Source organism: Polypterus senegalus, chromosome 6 (genome assembly GCF_016835505.1).
Source record: "Polypterus senegalus isolate Bchr_013 chromosome 6, ASM1683550v1, whole genome shotgun sequence".
NCBI lineage: Eukaryota > Metazoa > Chordata > Cladistia > Polypteriformes > Polypteridae > Polypterus > Polypterus senegalus.
Genome location: NC_053159.1, coordinates 45,675,342 through 45,690,584, shown reverse-complemented (window position 1 = coordinate 45,690,584; position 15,243 = coordinate 45,675,342). Strand labels below are relative to the sequence as shown.

General features: G+C 36.3%; 1 protein-coding gene across 23 annotated transcripts in view; it reads left to right on the top strand.

The window, feature by feature from the left end:
- LOC120531004 (leucine-rich repeat flightless-interacting protein 2-like) overlaps positions 1 to 15,243 on the top strand; it is a 273,630-nt gene that overhangs the window by 144,828 nt on the left and 113,559 nt on the right. For 16 of the 23 annotated variants that reach the window (XM_039755924.1, XM_039755918.1, XM_039755920.1 and 13 more), the window contains exons 3-6: positions 4,897 to 4,914; positions 5,217 to 5,264; positions 5,854 to 5,898; positions 9,437 to 9,487. The exons of 4 other annotated variants lie outside the window; for them this stretch is intronic. In XM_039755924.1, coding sequence (XP_039611858.1) covers positions 4,897 to 4,914; positions 5,217 to 5,264; positions 5,854 to 5,898; positions 9,437 to 9,487 — 162 coding nt within the window. The remainder of the gene's footprint in view (positions 1 to 4,896; positions 4,915 to 5,216; positions 5,265 to 5,853; positions 5,899 to 9,436; positions 9,488 to 15,243) is intronic. 3 more of the 23 variants (XM_039755921.1, XM_039755915.1, XM_039755910.1) reach the window with 1 other exon arrangement.

Genomic DNA, 15,243 nt, shown 5'->3' with positions numbered 1-15,243 from the left:
GCCAGTACGTTACTGGCAACTTCATCCAGCATCAGTGCACAGAGTCATCAACCATTTGCAATGCACAGAGCCATCAAGCACTGTCCACACCAGATGGCTGTGTCATACCAGCCAACCTCTTGCTAGATACTGGTGCCCCATTAGCTAAGCCCAGGATTAATGGCCCCAAGGGACTATTAACGGGGGGATGTAGACCAAAGACTGAAGACTATGGCTACCATCATTGTAAAAGAAAGATTTGGCACGAGCCTGCCAAACCAACACAAGCTGCCTTTTCTGTGAACCTCCAAGCATTTAGGATCCATTGTCTCAGGGAGTAGCTAAAGTCACTCAGAGGGTGCAGTACAAGATGGCAGGAGAGGTAGAAAAGGCCATCTTAGCAGAGCTTTGAGTATTCATTAGGGTTATGGAGCTTCTAACCCTGCAGAGAGTGGAAAATCACAGAAGGAAGCATAAAGAGAGGGTTAACCAAGCGGCTCTTGGGCAGAAGAAGTCGGGTAGGTTGACCTCTTGAGAACTGTGATCAACGAGTATCTTAAGCACATTTACAGCGACACCAGGAGGGTCCAACCATTGGGCCTGTGTATGGTACTTGTAGCTCTACCAGAGCCAAGAGCAGAATTTAATCTGAAGGAGCCAAGTCTGAGTGAAGTGGTTAGGGGGGCAAGATCTAGCTCAGTACATGGCCCAAGTGCTGTGCCCTACAGAGTTTATAAGAACTGCCTGTAGCTGCTTCAACAGTTCTGGAGGTCCCTGAAAGGGATTTGGAGGAAGGAAAAAATTGCCCAGTCATGGAGATACGCTGAAGGGGAATTCAATAGAAGAGAACCAGTTTCAGGTTATCTTTTTATTAACCATGGAAAGCAAGATCTTCTTCAGCATTTTGGCTAAGAGAACTTACAACTTCCAGCTGAGTAACAATTACATTGACACGCTGGTACAGAAGGGAGGCATACCAGGGTTTCCTGGGTACCAGGAACACCTAGGCATATTAACTTAACTTATCAGAGAAGCAACAGAATGCAGAGGGGAGCTACTAGTGCTTTAGTTAGATCTGACTAACACGTATGGCTCAGTACTCGCAAGCAGTTTGAGGAGGAGCTGGATAAGTAAAAGTGAAAGGTCTAATCCTGGTCTATTACAACAAGTTACAAAGAGTCTGTGTTGGCCTGCTGACTTTTGACTGGCACCAGCTGGAAGTTGGGATTATCACCGGATGCACTGTCTCAGTGATCCTTTTCATGCTGGCAGTGAATATGCTGGTCAGACCAGCAGAAAGCGAGTGCCAGTGAATCCTTAACAAGTCCGGGGTGGGACAGCCACACATTAAGACCTGCATGGGCAATCTCACGGTCACAACAACAACAGTGTCCGGAGCCAAAACTTTCTTCTCACCACTCTTCACTTGCTTAGAAGCCATGGTTAACTGCAAAAGCCAACGAGATACTGTAGAGCACAAAGAGATCACAGACAAAGCACGCACGTTTGACTGAGAACAATAAACAGGGAGCGGCGCAACAGGTGCTTAAATACAGTAATCGGCGTGTACTAACCGGAAGGGAAATGAAATAAAGCACAAAGAGTTCACAGCGAAAGCATGCACGCACGTGCAAGCACGCACGTCTGACCAAGAACAATGCAACACGTGCGGAAATCATCAGCACGCACAAACGGAAAGGGAAACTGGCTTGTTTGTATACCGAGTGTGTGGTCGGGAACCGAGGCAAAAGTTTGGCAAACTTTTTGGTCCACTGTATATATTTTGAGATTTTTGAGATCCTGACAATCCCCCAACTTTAATGTGTGGCAAAACTCTGTTAACACAGGCTGGGATTTATTGTTTACCACTGGTGCAACTGCATGTTCGCAGGCTGTTACCACCTGAAGGCTGATGTAGGGAACATCTAAAACTGGCCACTGACCTGGCTTTATGCTCACTTTCTGTCTTCTCTCTGATAAAGGCTATAAATCTGAGGAAGGGAACTAATGCAAGATGAAGTCGGTGTCACTGCTTGCTCGCTGTGCATTTTGAGTCCTGATCTGACAGGTCCCATTTGAAATGATTTTGATTGTTCCTGTCTTGATAACAATAAATCTGACTTTTTTGTAAACCTGAACTCACCTCCTTCCCTCTTGTGCAAGTCTGTAACCCACACATCACAATTTGAAAATAGAAATACACTTTGTAATATTGTGATATTAAAGCAAACAAATTTTATAATTGTTTTTTTCTTCTCAATATTTTTGTACTATTTAGTTGCACCAGAAAGTAAAAAAGAGTCATTTATTTTGTAATGAATAGTGATGTGTCAGTGAATAAAAGTGTAATCATTTCATGCATGTTTTACTGAAAAATAATTAAATGAAAATTTTTGTTTATATTTTGTTCACTAATAGCTTTGAGTAGTCCTAAATTATTTAGTGTCCAGTATGCAAAACAAAAGCACTTGTAATGCCTCCCTGCCTCTCTTCCCTTTATTTATGGTATAGTTTGACTAGCAATAATATTAACTTCAATAGTTGAGAATAGGAACCTTTTTTTAAAGTGTACCCCTTAACTGCTTCTGGGGCTACATCTGATTGGCAGTCTAATGGTTGTGGGTCATCCCTGACCCTTTAGGAAGCATAGACACGTCCGCTTAAAGGGCCAGACACACCTATACTTTTCTGAAACCAGGGAGTAGCTTTCTTCTGCTCCCTTGTGTCTCTAGACCGCGTTTGGCCACCTTCATTACTCCCCACCTTCACTACTCCATCTGGGACCAGATCTCCGGGATCTGGATTGTTCCATTGCATCTCATTTGGGCAGTGGTTCCAACAAACAACTGGGCGGCACATTGGCTACCTGTTTTGGCAGTGATCCCAACCAGCTCTGGGATGACACATTAGCTTCCGTTCGGGTTTTGGTCCCAGCCCACCCTGATGGCACATTGGCTTCCCGTTTTTGGATAACTCCTTCCCAATAAAGCCCCAAATTCTACATTGCTTGCCCATCCAAGCAGTGTTCTTGATCAGCCCCTGGATGGCACATTGGCTTGCCTGTATTGACAATGCTCCTAACCAACGCCCAGACTAAACAAATAAACGAATAATACAGGGCTGTTCAAAATGAAAGAGCAGATTTAAAAAATCTGTGTTTGAATGGAGCCCTAGGAAATAAATGCACTTGAAACTCCTCAAACAACAATGGTATGGCGTGTTCTTAGCATTTGCATATGAAGCCTTACAAGTTGCAATTAGTGCAGGCATTGTATCCTGACAACCATGAAAAAGGTTTGAATTTTGCACTGTAATTCTGGAGGATATGGAAGAGGACAATTTTCCTGAACAACAAATTTTTTCAGATGAATCAACTTTCCATCTCTCTGGTAAGGTTATTTGCCACAATGTTCGAATTCGGGGGTATGAAAATTCTTGCATATTCATCTAACATGAAAGAGACTCGCCAAAGATAAAGAAAGGTGTTTTGTGCCATTTCTGCAAGCAAAGTTTATGGACCTTTCTTTTTTGTGGAGCAAACTGTGACCGGATTTTCATATGTGGACATGCTACAAAACTGTTTGTTTCCCCAACTTCAAGAAAATTTGAATGACTTCATCTTCATGGAAGATGGTGCCTCACCTCATTTCCACTTGGAGGTCTGGCGTTACCTGAACGACACCATTCCAGGACAATGGATTGGAAGAGGTGGACAACAAGATCTTGCTCATCGTCTAAGGCCTCCCAAGTCTCCAGACCTTACCTTCTGCAATTTGTATCTATGGGGGTACATTAGAGAAAGAGTGTTTGTTCCACCTATACCACTAATCTCCAAGATTTGCGACATTGAATTGAGGAAGCTGTGAATTCAGTAACTAGGAACTAGTTGACTTGTGTTTGGGAAGAAATGCTCTACGATGTTGATGTTTGTTATGCCACACATGGTGCTCATGTTGAGTGCATGCAACCTCAAGGACCACAGGACCAAACTTTAAACTTTTCTGTATCCAGTAATGTACGGAATGTGTTTCTGTCTTATACAGTTTGTTTGAAATACATTTTTGAAATCTGCTCTTTCATTTTGAATAGCCCTGTGTATATGTGCATCTCTCTATTATAAAAAAAAAAAAATCTTTGGGAGGCAGACTAGGGAGACGAGACGTGATCTTCTCAGAAGACAATTTGAAGTCCCGCGAGAGACACTTTAACTTGCTCCCAGCTCTTAAAACAATGACAAGCGACAAGCAAACCACACAGCTCGATGCAGATGATTCAACCACTTCTCCTTGCATGCATTCAGCCACCCTAATCCCCCCTCTTCACAACGCGAGCAGTAGAGACACAAAGTGGAAAAAAGGACAGCGGCTGTACAGGCTTTAAAATGATCGACAGGCAGCGTGACAGCAGCTGCACCCTCCCCAAACGCCCCCTTTAACACGAGCAGCATTATACGTCCAGCGAGAAAGAGATTTAACCACACCTGGAGCTGGAAATAAAGGACAAGTATTGTTTTTACAATGTCACGCGAGACAAGGCAGTGAGCCATCATTTAAAACAAGTCCATGGGCATCTAACCTAGCAGCTGTTAGATTGCTTTTGGCAGACACGCATCATGTGCTCCCAGCTCTTAAAACAACGACATACGACAAGCAGAACAGGCAGCTTGCCAGCAGCAGAAAGACAGCATATGATCTGACTATATATATATATATATATATATATATATATATATATATATATATATATATATATATATAGTCTAAACCACCATGATGTTTACTATATGTGTCATTAATGATTAAATTTAGAAGAGGTGCTTGTTGTTTTTCTTTTCTCTGTGTATATAAATACTAAATTTCCTGCACTGTTTTTAACTAATGCATTTTTTTTCTTCTATCTTCTCTTTGCTGTCTTTAGATCTATCAGGTTCAGAAGGTAGGCTTTTCCTCATTTCTTTCATCTTTTTTTGCTTTAAGCATTCTGTGTTCTATTATTTATGCCCATCTTAAAGCTTGCCAGAAAATAGCCAGAAGCTATATTTCTTAACTCTGTGATTAAATTCACTGCATGAAATGACAGTTGGATCACAGTGAATTTGTATGCTTGCTATTATGTTTTCACTTAATATAAAGAGAGACTACACATGATGAACTTTACCCTTCTGTTAGATATGTTTGACATATGTCAGATACCTTCACCTATTTTTCTCTTTTTCTTTCATGGTCTCTACCTTTTAGAAATATTATGGCTTGGACAACAAATGGGGAGATATTGAGCAGTGGATGGTACTGTATATACACTTGTTGGCTCTTGCTCCTGTGTGCAGTGTGTAGTTTATCGTCTTGGCAAAGTCAATGCCAGTATTGAGATGTTTGGAAAAATAATATACATTTTCATTATCTTGTATAACTCACATTTCAATGTATTAAATAATTATAAAATATACTTAAAGAACATCTTTCTTATTAACAGGCTATTAAATATACCATTGATGGAGATAAATTTTTACATTTGTGTTTGTGACTTGTTTTTAAAGATTGTTTGTTCTAAGTATAAAGTTACTGTTACGTTTAGTATATTTGTATTCTCTTTTGTCTGTAATACCAGACCAAAGAAGTGAATACTAGATCAATCCAATGTTGGGTCTTTTGTTTTTTTCAAACACTTAGCAGATTCAGTCATCATGCTGTATAATATACTAGGCTGAGTTGTCCAACTCTTTAGTTATTTTAGTCTGCTAATATTTATTCAAAGTGTTTTAGTAACTAGTTTCAGAATAAAAAGAAGTGTGAGTCATTAATTCATTTAGTCTTTCTAGATCACTCAACTATTGTGCTTTCCTTTCTCTCTACCTTTCTTTCTTTATAAACTTAGGAGGACAGTGAAAAGTACTCCCGCCGTGCAAGAAGAAACACCTCGGTTTGTAGCTGAAGCTATTTTGTGTGAAGAGTGTGTTACCTTTTCTTTTATCTCTGTTGACTAAACCCTTATACAGTATCATATTTTGGCTGTAAGAATTTTTGGATGCACCTTGGTCCAGACTGTCATAGTTTCCAATGAATATTTCTATTAGTTTAGAGACACTCTATCAAATGTTGCATTAGTGCAAACTCATTTCTTGCTGACATGAAACAGTTAATTACTATTTTGTATAGTTGTGATGTTTTTCTGAAGATTGTTGAGTATTGAAGTAGAACATTTGAAACTATAGCAACAGCCCAGAGACACAGAAAATGTGACATAAAATATGTTGACTGTTAATTGTGTTTTTGCAACATGCTGTTAATTGTTTTTGTTTTTACACCATTATTGAATAAAAACAGCAATTCCTGCCAACTCCCAAGTGATAATAATACTAATGCTATGTAGCAATTGTGATTGTTTTTTTCTTAATATAGCAGCATTTGTAGAATGCAGCTCCATTTCTAATGTTCATTCTTTAAGTGAAATGACTAAACCAAACACTTTAGGGTTAAATAACATCTAATGAATCAAAAACACCTTGCGATTAAACGCTTAACACTGCACAGTACACCTCATACTTATAATATTTATTTACACAAACACACATGCATATACTACTGGTATATATACCTGATGAATATTTTTGGAAATTGATACTGCTATTGTATTTAAGTAGTTATGTAAATGGCATTAGGTAAGGCTTGGTTTTAGTTAACTCATGCTTATACAGATTTGATAAAGCGTATTCTCTTTTGTTCAACTATATTGTTTTTATACTTGGCTACAGTGGATGTTAGAAGACTACACACTCTTACTGAAATTTCATCATTTGTTGATGTAAAGGCTTGACAACATGAAAACTCATTTCAGACTATTTTCAATTGTAATAAAATCTTATAACCAACAACATTTAAGCAAAAGACAATTGTGTAATTTTTGTGAAGTAAAAAAATAAAATTTCACTGTCTTGGTTGCCTTAATGTACATATATATTTTTTTTAATCATGCCCGGAGTTAAACATTCCTATACCATATTGTTTTGAGAAGTACTTTGACTATGCCTGACATCAGTTAAAGTTATTGTGATTAAATCTAAATTAAATCATCTATTCCTGTAGAGATTTCCCTGCTGGTTTAATGCTTGCATAACATACACATAACCATAATCCACAAGGCGCTAATTAAACATGGCACTAATTAAACATCTATGGATCACATTGTGTAAAGGGACAGAAATTAATTTCAAAGGTATTGCATATATTATAGAAGTCTGTGGAAATGCATCATTAAGATGTGGATACTGGAGGTTGTAAGCCTCAAGATGCCCAGACAAGCAGAAAACTCTGTTGAAAGCAACTTTGTGGAAGTAATCATGAGTAATTGGCCACTGTCTGTGTGTCATAACTATTTTGCATATTCTCCACAAGTCTGAGCTGTGGGGTGAGGTGGAATGATGGAAGCAGTTTCTTACACAAAAAAAAAAAAAATCCAATCACACAGATATTTTTACAAGAAGATGCCTTCAGTCTGCTAAAAATATATGTGAAAATGTCTTATGGTCTGGCAAGTTCACAGTAGGTTTTTTTTTTTTTACTTTTATTCTGTAAGATATTTTTGGAACAGACCAACACAGCTCAACTCCCAAGAAACCCCACACCCCCCTGTAAAACATGGTGGTGGTAGCTTCATGCCATAGAGCTTCTTCTCAATGTACAGGAGATTATGTGGTTGCTTGACTAAGCTTGAACAATTCTGCAAAAACTGTCAAGATAAAATTGCAAAATTCAGGTGTGCTATGTAGTGAAAATCTGTGCAAACGTATTACTCTAGTCAAAGCAGCTTGAAATGTTAGTTAAATGGTGTGCAAACAAGGCATTAGATTGTTTTTGTTAATTTTAATAAATTATGCTTTTCACATAATGTTAATTACAAGAGCTTACTAAAGATAAAAATAGGCCATACTTGATGTGTCTTGATTTCAGACCTTGAACACATACTCTACATTATAAATAAAAAGTAATTTTATTTTGCATAGGTCTATGGATTGCATATTATTATCCCTTAATTATTCAAGGGGCAAACATAAGGCTTGAATAACCAGTAAACACCAATTGCTATCAAATCCACATAGGTTTTTGTAGACTGAATCAACTGAAGGCAGCAATAGCATTGCCTTGTCAGATTGCCATCGACAAAAGATCTAAAGACTAGAAGTTAAACAATGGCTTATATTAGATTCTAACTAAGTTTAAAAATATATTATTTATTTCAATTATGTAATTCTTTAAACAAATGCTATTTTTCTTCATGTAATTCAGTAATGAAAGAATGAAAAAAATGTTCCACCAAAATTAAGGAGTAATTCTTACTGTACCCCTAAAAAACTGCAAGCACATTATTAAAGCTGTGTTAACACATGCAAGACCTTTAAGGGCTTTTGGCTAGTCATTTCCTCAAAACTAACAATGTGAACTCTTCTTTACTCCTTGAGTCATTTATTTTGCTAATGACTTGTATAGAAATTTGAATGTATTGTGGAGTATAAGAGTTGGGACAAGGCTAGCTGACACTTGATTCCTATACAATATTGTTATTCCCCAACTTTTTTCTCTTGATCTTTTTGATAGTGGCAGATTAAAATCCTTTGAAGTCACCACCATCCTGCTAGAGTATTGCTAGTCATTGTCATTCCATTTAAACAGTTTGATTTTGAGATTAGAGGAGAGAGAGGTTAGGAGCACGCGCTGATATAGCACATTTCCGCACCCACCACATGACGAGCCAACTCTGTATCCAGGGCTAAGAGTATATCTACACATATTCATTTCAAAGTTAAGCCTAAATATTCAGAATGTAACACCCACACCTTTAAATGTAAGAGCTGAACAAGAGCATAGGGCTCTTCCACAACCTGCTTATTCTTTAAGGAAGTTTAATGCAGTAGAGCTTATCTGTCAACACTGGGGAGATAAGGTTTAAATAAGAAAAGTCATAAAACCATATTTTTAGTTTCTTTCAGTCAGTATGGATTTTATTAGTCCAACTGGTCAGAGACAAGGACTTTTTAGAACAAAAACACAGGCAACAATAATAAGAGGAGGTATTTTTAGAAACCCACATACAAGCATTATATCCTCAATGAAGAATGCCACCCATAATGTACAAGTTACCAGACCTATCATCTAAACATTTCTTTATATTATACCATTGAAGCAATTAAACTGACTTTATTGGCATACTTCTTTGTTCATTTACAGTACCAGTATACATCAACCTGAAAAATGAAATGCTAGGTAATGTGGCTTTGATTTGAATCTGAAATGGAACAAGGCTAATCCTATCAGTATTGTAATATCTGAGACATCAAATATTTGAATAAAATATGTATAATGCAAGGAATTATCTATTATAAAACAATCCAAGTTTTCATCTAATGCACTAACTCTCTGCCCACTGTGCTTTTTTTTCTTGCATACTTTTATTTCGTTCACAGGCTTCTGATGATGAAGAACGAATGTCTGTGGGTAGCCGAGGCAGTCTAAGGGTTAGTAGCTCTGTGCTAAAGCTATTATAACATATGACACAAATATTTAAATTAAAAAATGATGAGATAAATTTTCCCTGTTAACTAAAATACAGAATCATATATATATTTGTTTATTTTCAAAATATTCTTGAGCTGGATTTGACTAATAGGCTGTAGGTACAAAGACAAAAGTGAACTTAATAGAAAGAAAGCAGAAGTAATGTGCATAATTGATGAAGTCAGAGTGAATAGACTGAGGTGGTTCAGACATGTATAAAGAATAGATGACAAATGATGTTGAATATTGAATATATTGGAAGAAGATTGTCAGTGATTTGAATGTACTAAGCGTATAGCCAGAAATTGCAGAAGACTGAATTCTAGTTAAAAATAATCAATGTTGCTGATGCTAAAAAGTGCGTAACATCCTAAAGCAAGGCAGAGAGAGAGTAGCAGAATTGTCAACCTTATTTAAAGAATAAAATTAACAAATTTTTTAAAGGTATTTTTAGCCAGACATGATTTCTATCAAACATCCCAAGTGTGCACTTCATTTTGCTTGTCTCTGGCTGCTGTGTAGTGTTACATTCCAAGATAGCTCCAGCCAGTCTACTACTTACCTCGCCAAAGTCAAGGTTTCATTTTGTCTTAGGTTGTAGGAGTGGGCTGTATGTGCATAAGAGCTGACAAACAATAAACATTTATATGGAAGTACAGTATAATGTATACTCTGTACTACTATGTATAATGAAGCAACAAGGAGTAATGAGCACAGGTGTATTAGACCGGAAAAAAACAGAAGACAGACTTGTTTGTTTGTTGTTGCATGTTTTGTGTATCAGTACAGAATGAGAAAAAGAAAACAAAATGACCAGGTTTGCTAAATCCTTCACACAGGTTCCAGCTTTGTCAGGCAGCGCATAATTAGCTGTCAGAAAGAGGGAAGCAACTCATTTAACTTTAGAAAAGGGAATTTCATTGTGCATTTGTTTAATTTGACATACCCAAAGATTTCTTGTTATATAAAATTAATATGCTGAGACGACAACACTAGCAACTTCAGTGGTCAAGTTTAACATCCCTTCTGACTTGAAGTGGTAAATTGTGACATTGGCTTAAGGTACGGGTGTCTAAAGCTTGTAGGTACAGAGAGTGCATAGTTTTCATGGACAGTTCTAATTAAAAGATTAACCTTCAAAGGATTTTTTTCATTAAGCTCAGCAAATAGATGTTTTTATCTTTGTTTACATGTCAGCAGGAAATCTTCCATACACTTATAATCACAAATAAATACATTATACATCACAAAAGATCTGGTAATGTTCTAATTTACAGACACTTGAAATGAAATTGCCTTTTACCGTACATGTTTTATATGTATGTTTACATGTCAGCAGTGTTTTAAGATCACTCTGGTTGTAGCTTGTTTGTAGGAATAGGAAATGGAGTCTTGCTATCTGCACTATTCAAATATGAGACTATGTGATATGTGAAACCAATTATTTTAAATAATAATTGGTTTTAATGTAATTATCTTTTATATATATTTACTGCATGTACACTTCAGGTTGAAAGTTTTAGAATGTCTCAGTTCAAATTTATAAACAGTTAAAATGCAATAAATGACCTAAAATAGTAAAAAGATGAACAGCAAACTGCCAGAGGTTTAAATTTAAAGTTTAGGTTAGCACAAATTGAAAAAAGGAAATATCGGAATGTTACAAATGGGCTGCCTTCAGGGAACAAGTAATAGATTACAACCTACAAGTATTCTACATCAATTAAAGTAAATCTTGCAAGTTGAAGCAAACAATTTGCACAGGTGTCCCAACTTCTGTTGGTTACTTAAAAATCCCTCTGTCTGTCTTAACACTGTGTTGAAACAGACTGTGTTACTATACCTTCTGAAGTGCTACTTGTACAATATTCTGTTTTGATTATTTTTGCAATTTCTGTAAATGAAAGGCATACACTTCTTAAGGGTAATAATGTTCTGTCTCATTTCATTTGTTAATTGCAGTTTTCTTGGCCTTATCACTGAAGAAGGCCCATTTGTAATATTCTGATATTTCCTTTTTTCAGTTTTACTAATCTAAACTTTAAAGTTAATCCTCTGTCAGTTTACTGCTTACCTTTTCACCATTTTAGGTCATTCATTGCATTTCAACCAATTAACTTTGAAGAAAAATTGTTCTAAACCATTTGACCAGTAGTGTATTAGTTATTAGTGTGGTAGCAAGGTGGATAGTACTGCTGTGTCACAAATCCAGTGTCCTGGGTTTAAATATTAATCCTGCTAAATGTCTGTTGGTCATTTGCATGTTCTTTCTGTGTCTGCATGGATTTTTCTACAGGCAATTTGATTTTCATTACATATCCTCCAAAGTTTTGGGTGTTACTGTGATTGAGTCCTGCAATGGACCAGCACCCCATCATTGTGCCTATTGCTACCAAGGAATGCTTCAGCCCCCTGCAACTCTGAATTGTATTTATTGTGTATGAGAATGTTTTTAATGCAGGTCATGTTCTTTATCTGCCCTGTAAATCTACATGACCCATATCAGATCAGTTTGAAGGTTTCGGAACTGAATTATTACTTGAATGTGTCACTTTTTGTATGTTAAAGCTGAATTTCACCAGTCTTCCTAAATGTTTTTGTTTTGTTATATTGCTTGCACATTTGACTAAAAAGTATCAGAGAATTTCAGCGTTCACTTCAGTCTGTAGCAGCTTTTTTATCTTAGACTATCAGTTTTTTAACAGGAAAACCTAATTTCTTAAAGTCTCAAAAAGTTTGTAAATCTGATCATTATCTTTGGACATATCTGGGGTGCTGGAATTGAAACTTTTGCTTGTAGTCAAAACATAATTCATGAGTCAAATAATTACAGAAAGCTGTGGTCCTACAAGGATTTGTTGGTGTTTGTGATATTTACCACTCCTATTTACATGTGTTTTATGGGCATGGAGAAGCTACTATTGTGTGCTATTAAGTTGCAGAATTTGTAGAGGAAGAGTTTTTCCCTCCTCCTGATATTAAGTCAGATCTGTTTAAAGATTATATGAGCTTAGCCAAGAGTGTCTATCATTGATCTTCTTGATCTAACCGAATTTTAGTCTTCAACTGCTTATAATCCTAGGTGACTTGGTCACTGTAAGAATTGACACCTTAAAATCTAACAAAGAGCAGTTGTGTTTCTGTGAGTTTAAGTGAAGGTATTTAGGTACCATACCACATAATTTTGCTCATTAGTGAAAGACTATGAGATTAACCAATGGATTGGTACTACAGAGAGAGAATGCATCTGATTAGAAGTCTAATGGTCATGGCACTTTTAGGAGGAGACACAGTAACACATCCAGAACTTGATGTAAATTAATAACTCACTTAATGACTACTTCTAGGGAAATGAAAGTCCTGGTTTATTACCAAAGATGAGCTTTAGGAGATATTTTTGCTTATTTTAAAATTAAAGTGAAACATGACTTACAGTGTTCTTGGTTCATATCACACATCACTTTCTGTGTAGGATTTTCATATTTGTCCAGTGATTGTTCAGGTTTCATCATAAAGACTTGCAGGATGGTTGGCGTTTATATTTACCCCATTTGACTGAGAATGGGGTTTTGATGGGCTAGTGCCCTGCTCTGGGATGCTTCCTACGCTAAACTGCTAGGATAGTTTAATTTTCCGGAGCCAATAACAGAGTTCAGAGAAGAATACAGAGTTGAAAGGATAAAATAATAAGTCCATGAACATTTTTCTTTTATTTCATTGTGTTTGCTGCTTTGTTTCTATATGGTCAATAATAATGAATTGTATATTTATGTCATATCCTAAATAAAGTTGGTCATTTTTGTTTTTAACAACATTTATTTTGTATTGCTTCTTTCATTTGATTACCTTTTTGGTGATTAAATTTGCTTTTTTGAATTTTAAAGCTTATGTTTCAGAGCCCAAATGCAAAACATTAAATCCTGTCTTGGCTCAGCAGTCTTTGGAGCCCTCAGTAAAAGAGGACATTCTGTACATCATAATCATTACAGTTTTAAAGGTTTAATTTGAGTTTATAAGTTCCATTTAAATATATTTGTTTTTTGTGATGCTTTAAATTTTATTCGTCTTGATACTGCTTCCATTACACTCTAGCAACTTGTGGTAGTTAGTCTTATTCACTAAACATTTTTGTTAGGTTAATTCTGTGATTTTTTAGGATTATATCACATCCTGAAACATTTATAGTTACTTAAATTTTCCCCCATGTTTATATAAATTCTAATGACAGTAATGTGTTAACAAAAAATTAAAAAAAACTGTTTTGCAGACCCATGCTTACATTGCAGTTTGAAGCAACCAGGGCAGCCTTTCCTTGCTTCTGACTTTTACAGTATTATAGACCTAACCTAAATTGTTAACACAAGAAAAGAGACTTTTAAAACGCTTGAAGCCATTACATGTTTCTATGAATATTTATTTATCCCATGATGTATAGGGATATAGACACACACACATCAGCACGAGTCAGTGTTATTACACTTAAAAAATAATTTTTAACTTTATAACCATTTCTGCATGATTGTTGGTAATGTTAGATGCCATAACTTTTATGTTACAGATTATAACTGCACATTTCCAGCTCTGCACAAGCTCATACATACTTAGGGGTACACTGATTCTTCAGTCAGTGAAGAATGAACCCTATGAGCTGCCCATCAATTTCTGAGAAAATTGTGTCTTGAGTGTTACCTATGAGACTGTATTTTCAATGAAAGTATGAACCATGTTTTAACACTTGTTAAAGCTATATTACTCAAATAGTTTTGACAGCAGGTGTTCACTTCTCTTCAAATGATGCAGTTTTTTCTTTACGTACTGACTACACTCTATTCACATATAGGTCCACACACAAAGACATCACCTGACATTTAACTCCAACATTTTAGTCTTCAACTGCTTATAATCCATGGTGACATGGATTCCTTTTGCATGTACAGATGTGAACATTTTGTGATTGGGAATGTTTTTTATTTAAATTAAACTTTTCTACAATAATACTTTTTAGCAGTAAACCATCCATCCATCCATTATCCAACCCGCTATATCCTAACTACAGGGTCACGGGTGGCCCCCTGCCTGGGGTTTGTTCCTGCCTTACGCCCTGTGTTGGCTGGGATTGGCTCCAGCAGACCCTGTAGTTAGGATATATCGGGTTGGACAATGACTGACTGACTGAAATTACTAAGTAATTCAGTTATGTGAAAAATATTTTAATTAAAGTATTTGTAAATAAACTAATATGCAGTATATATTTAGGTATGAAGACATAATGTAAATGTGAAGGATGCGCTTGCATTCTATGACACGAATCATCAGTATTTGGTGTAAGGTTGTTAAAGATAACCTTAATGTACAGCAGGTGTCATATTTAGCCTATTTTGTTACATTGTCTTTGTTGTAGTGACGGCCAAAAATCAGCATTCACATAAGAATTTAAGCTGAAAGTCTATACTTCAATCACATCTTGACTGCTTTGTTTCAAATCCATTGTGGTGGTGTACAGAGCCAACATTATGAAAATTATGTCCTTTTCCAAATCTTTACAAACCTGATTGTAGATACACAATGATGAATGCAACACCGCATGTATCAAACAGCAGAGACACTTAGCAACTAATGGAACAGACAGGAGAACCTCTGCTTTCCGGGTTTGGGTGAGTTCAGATCAGTGCAGCAAGAGATGTAATCAGTATTGTATCATATTCAAGATATAAGG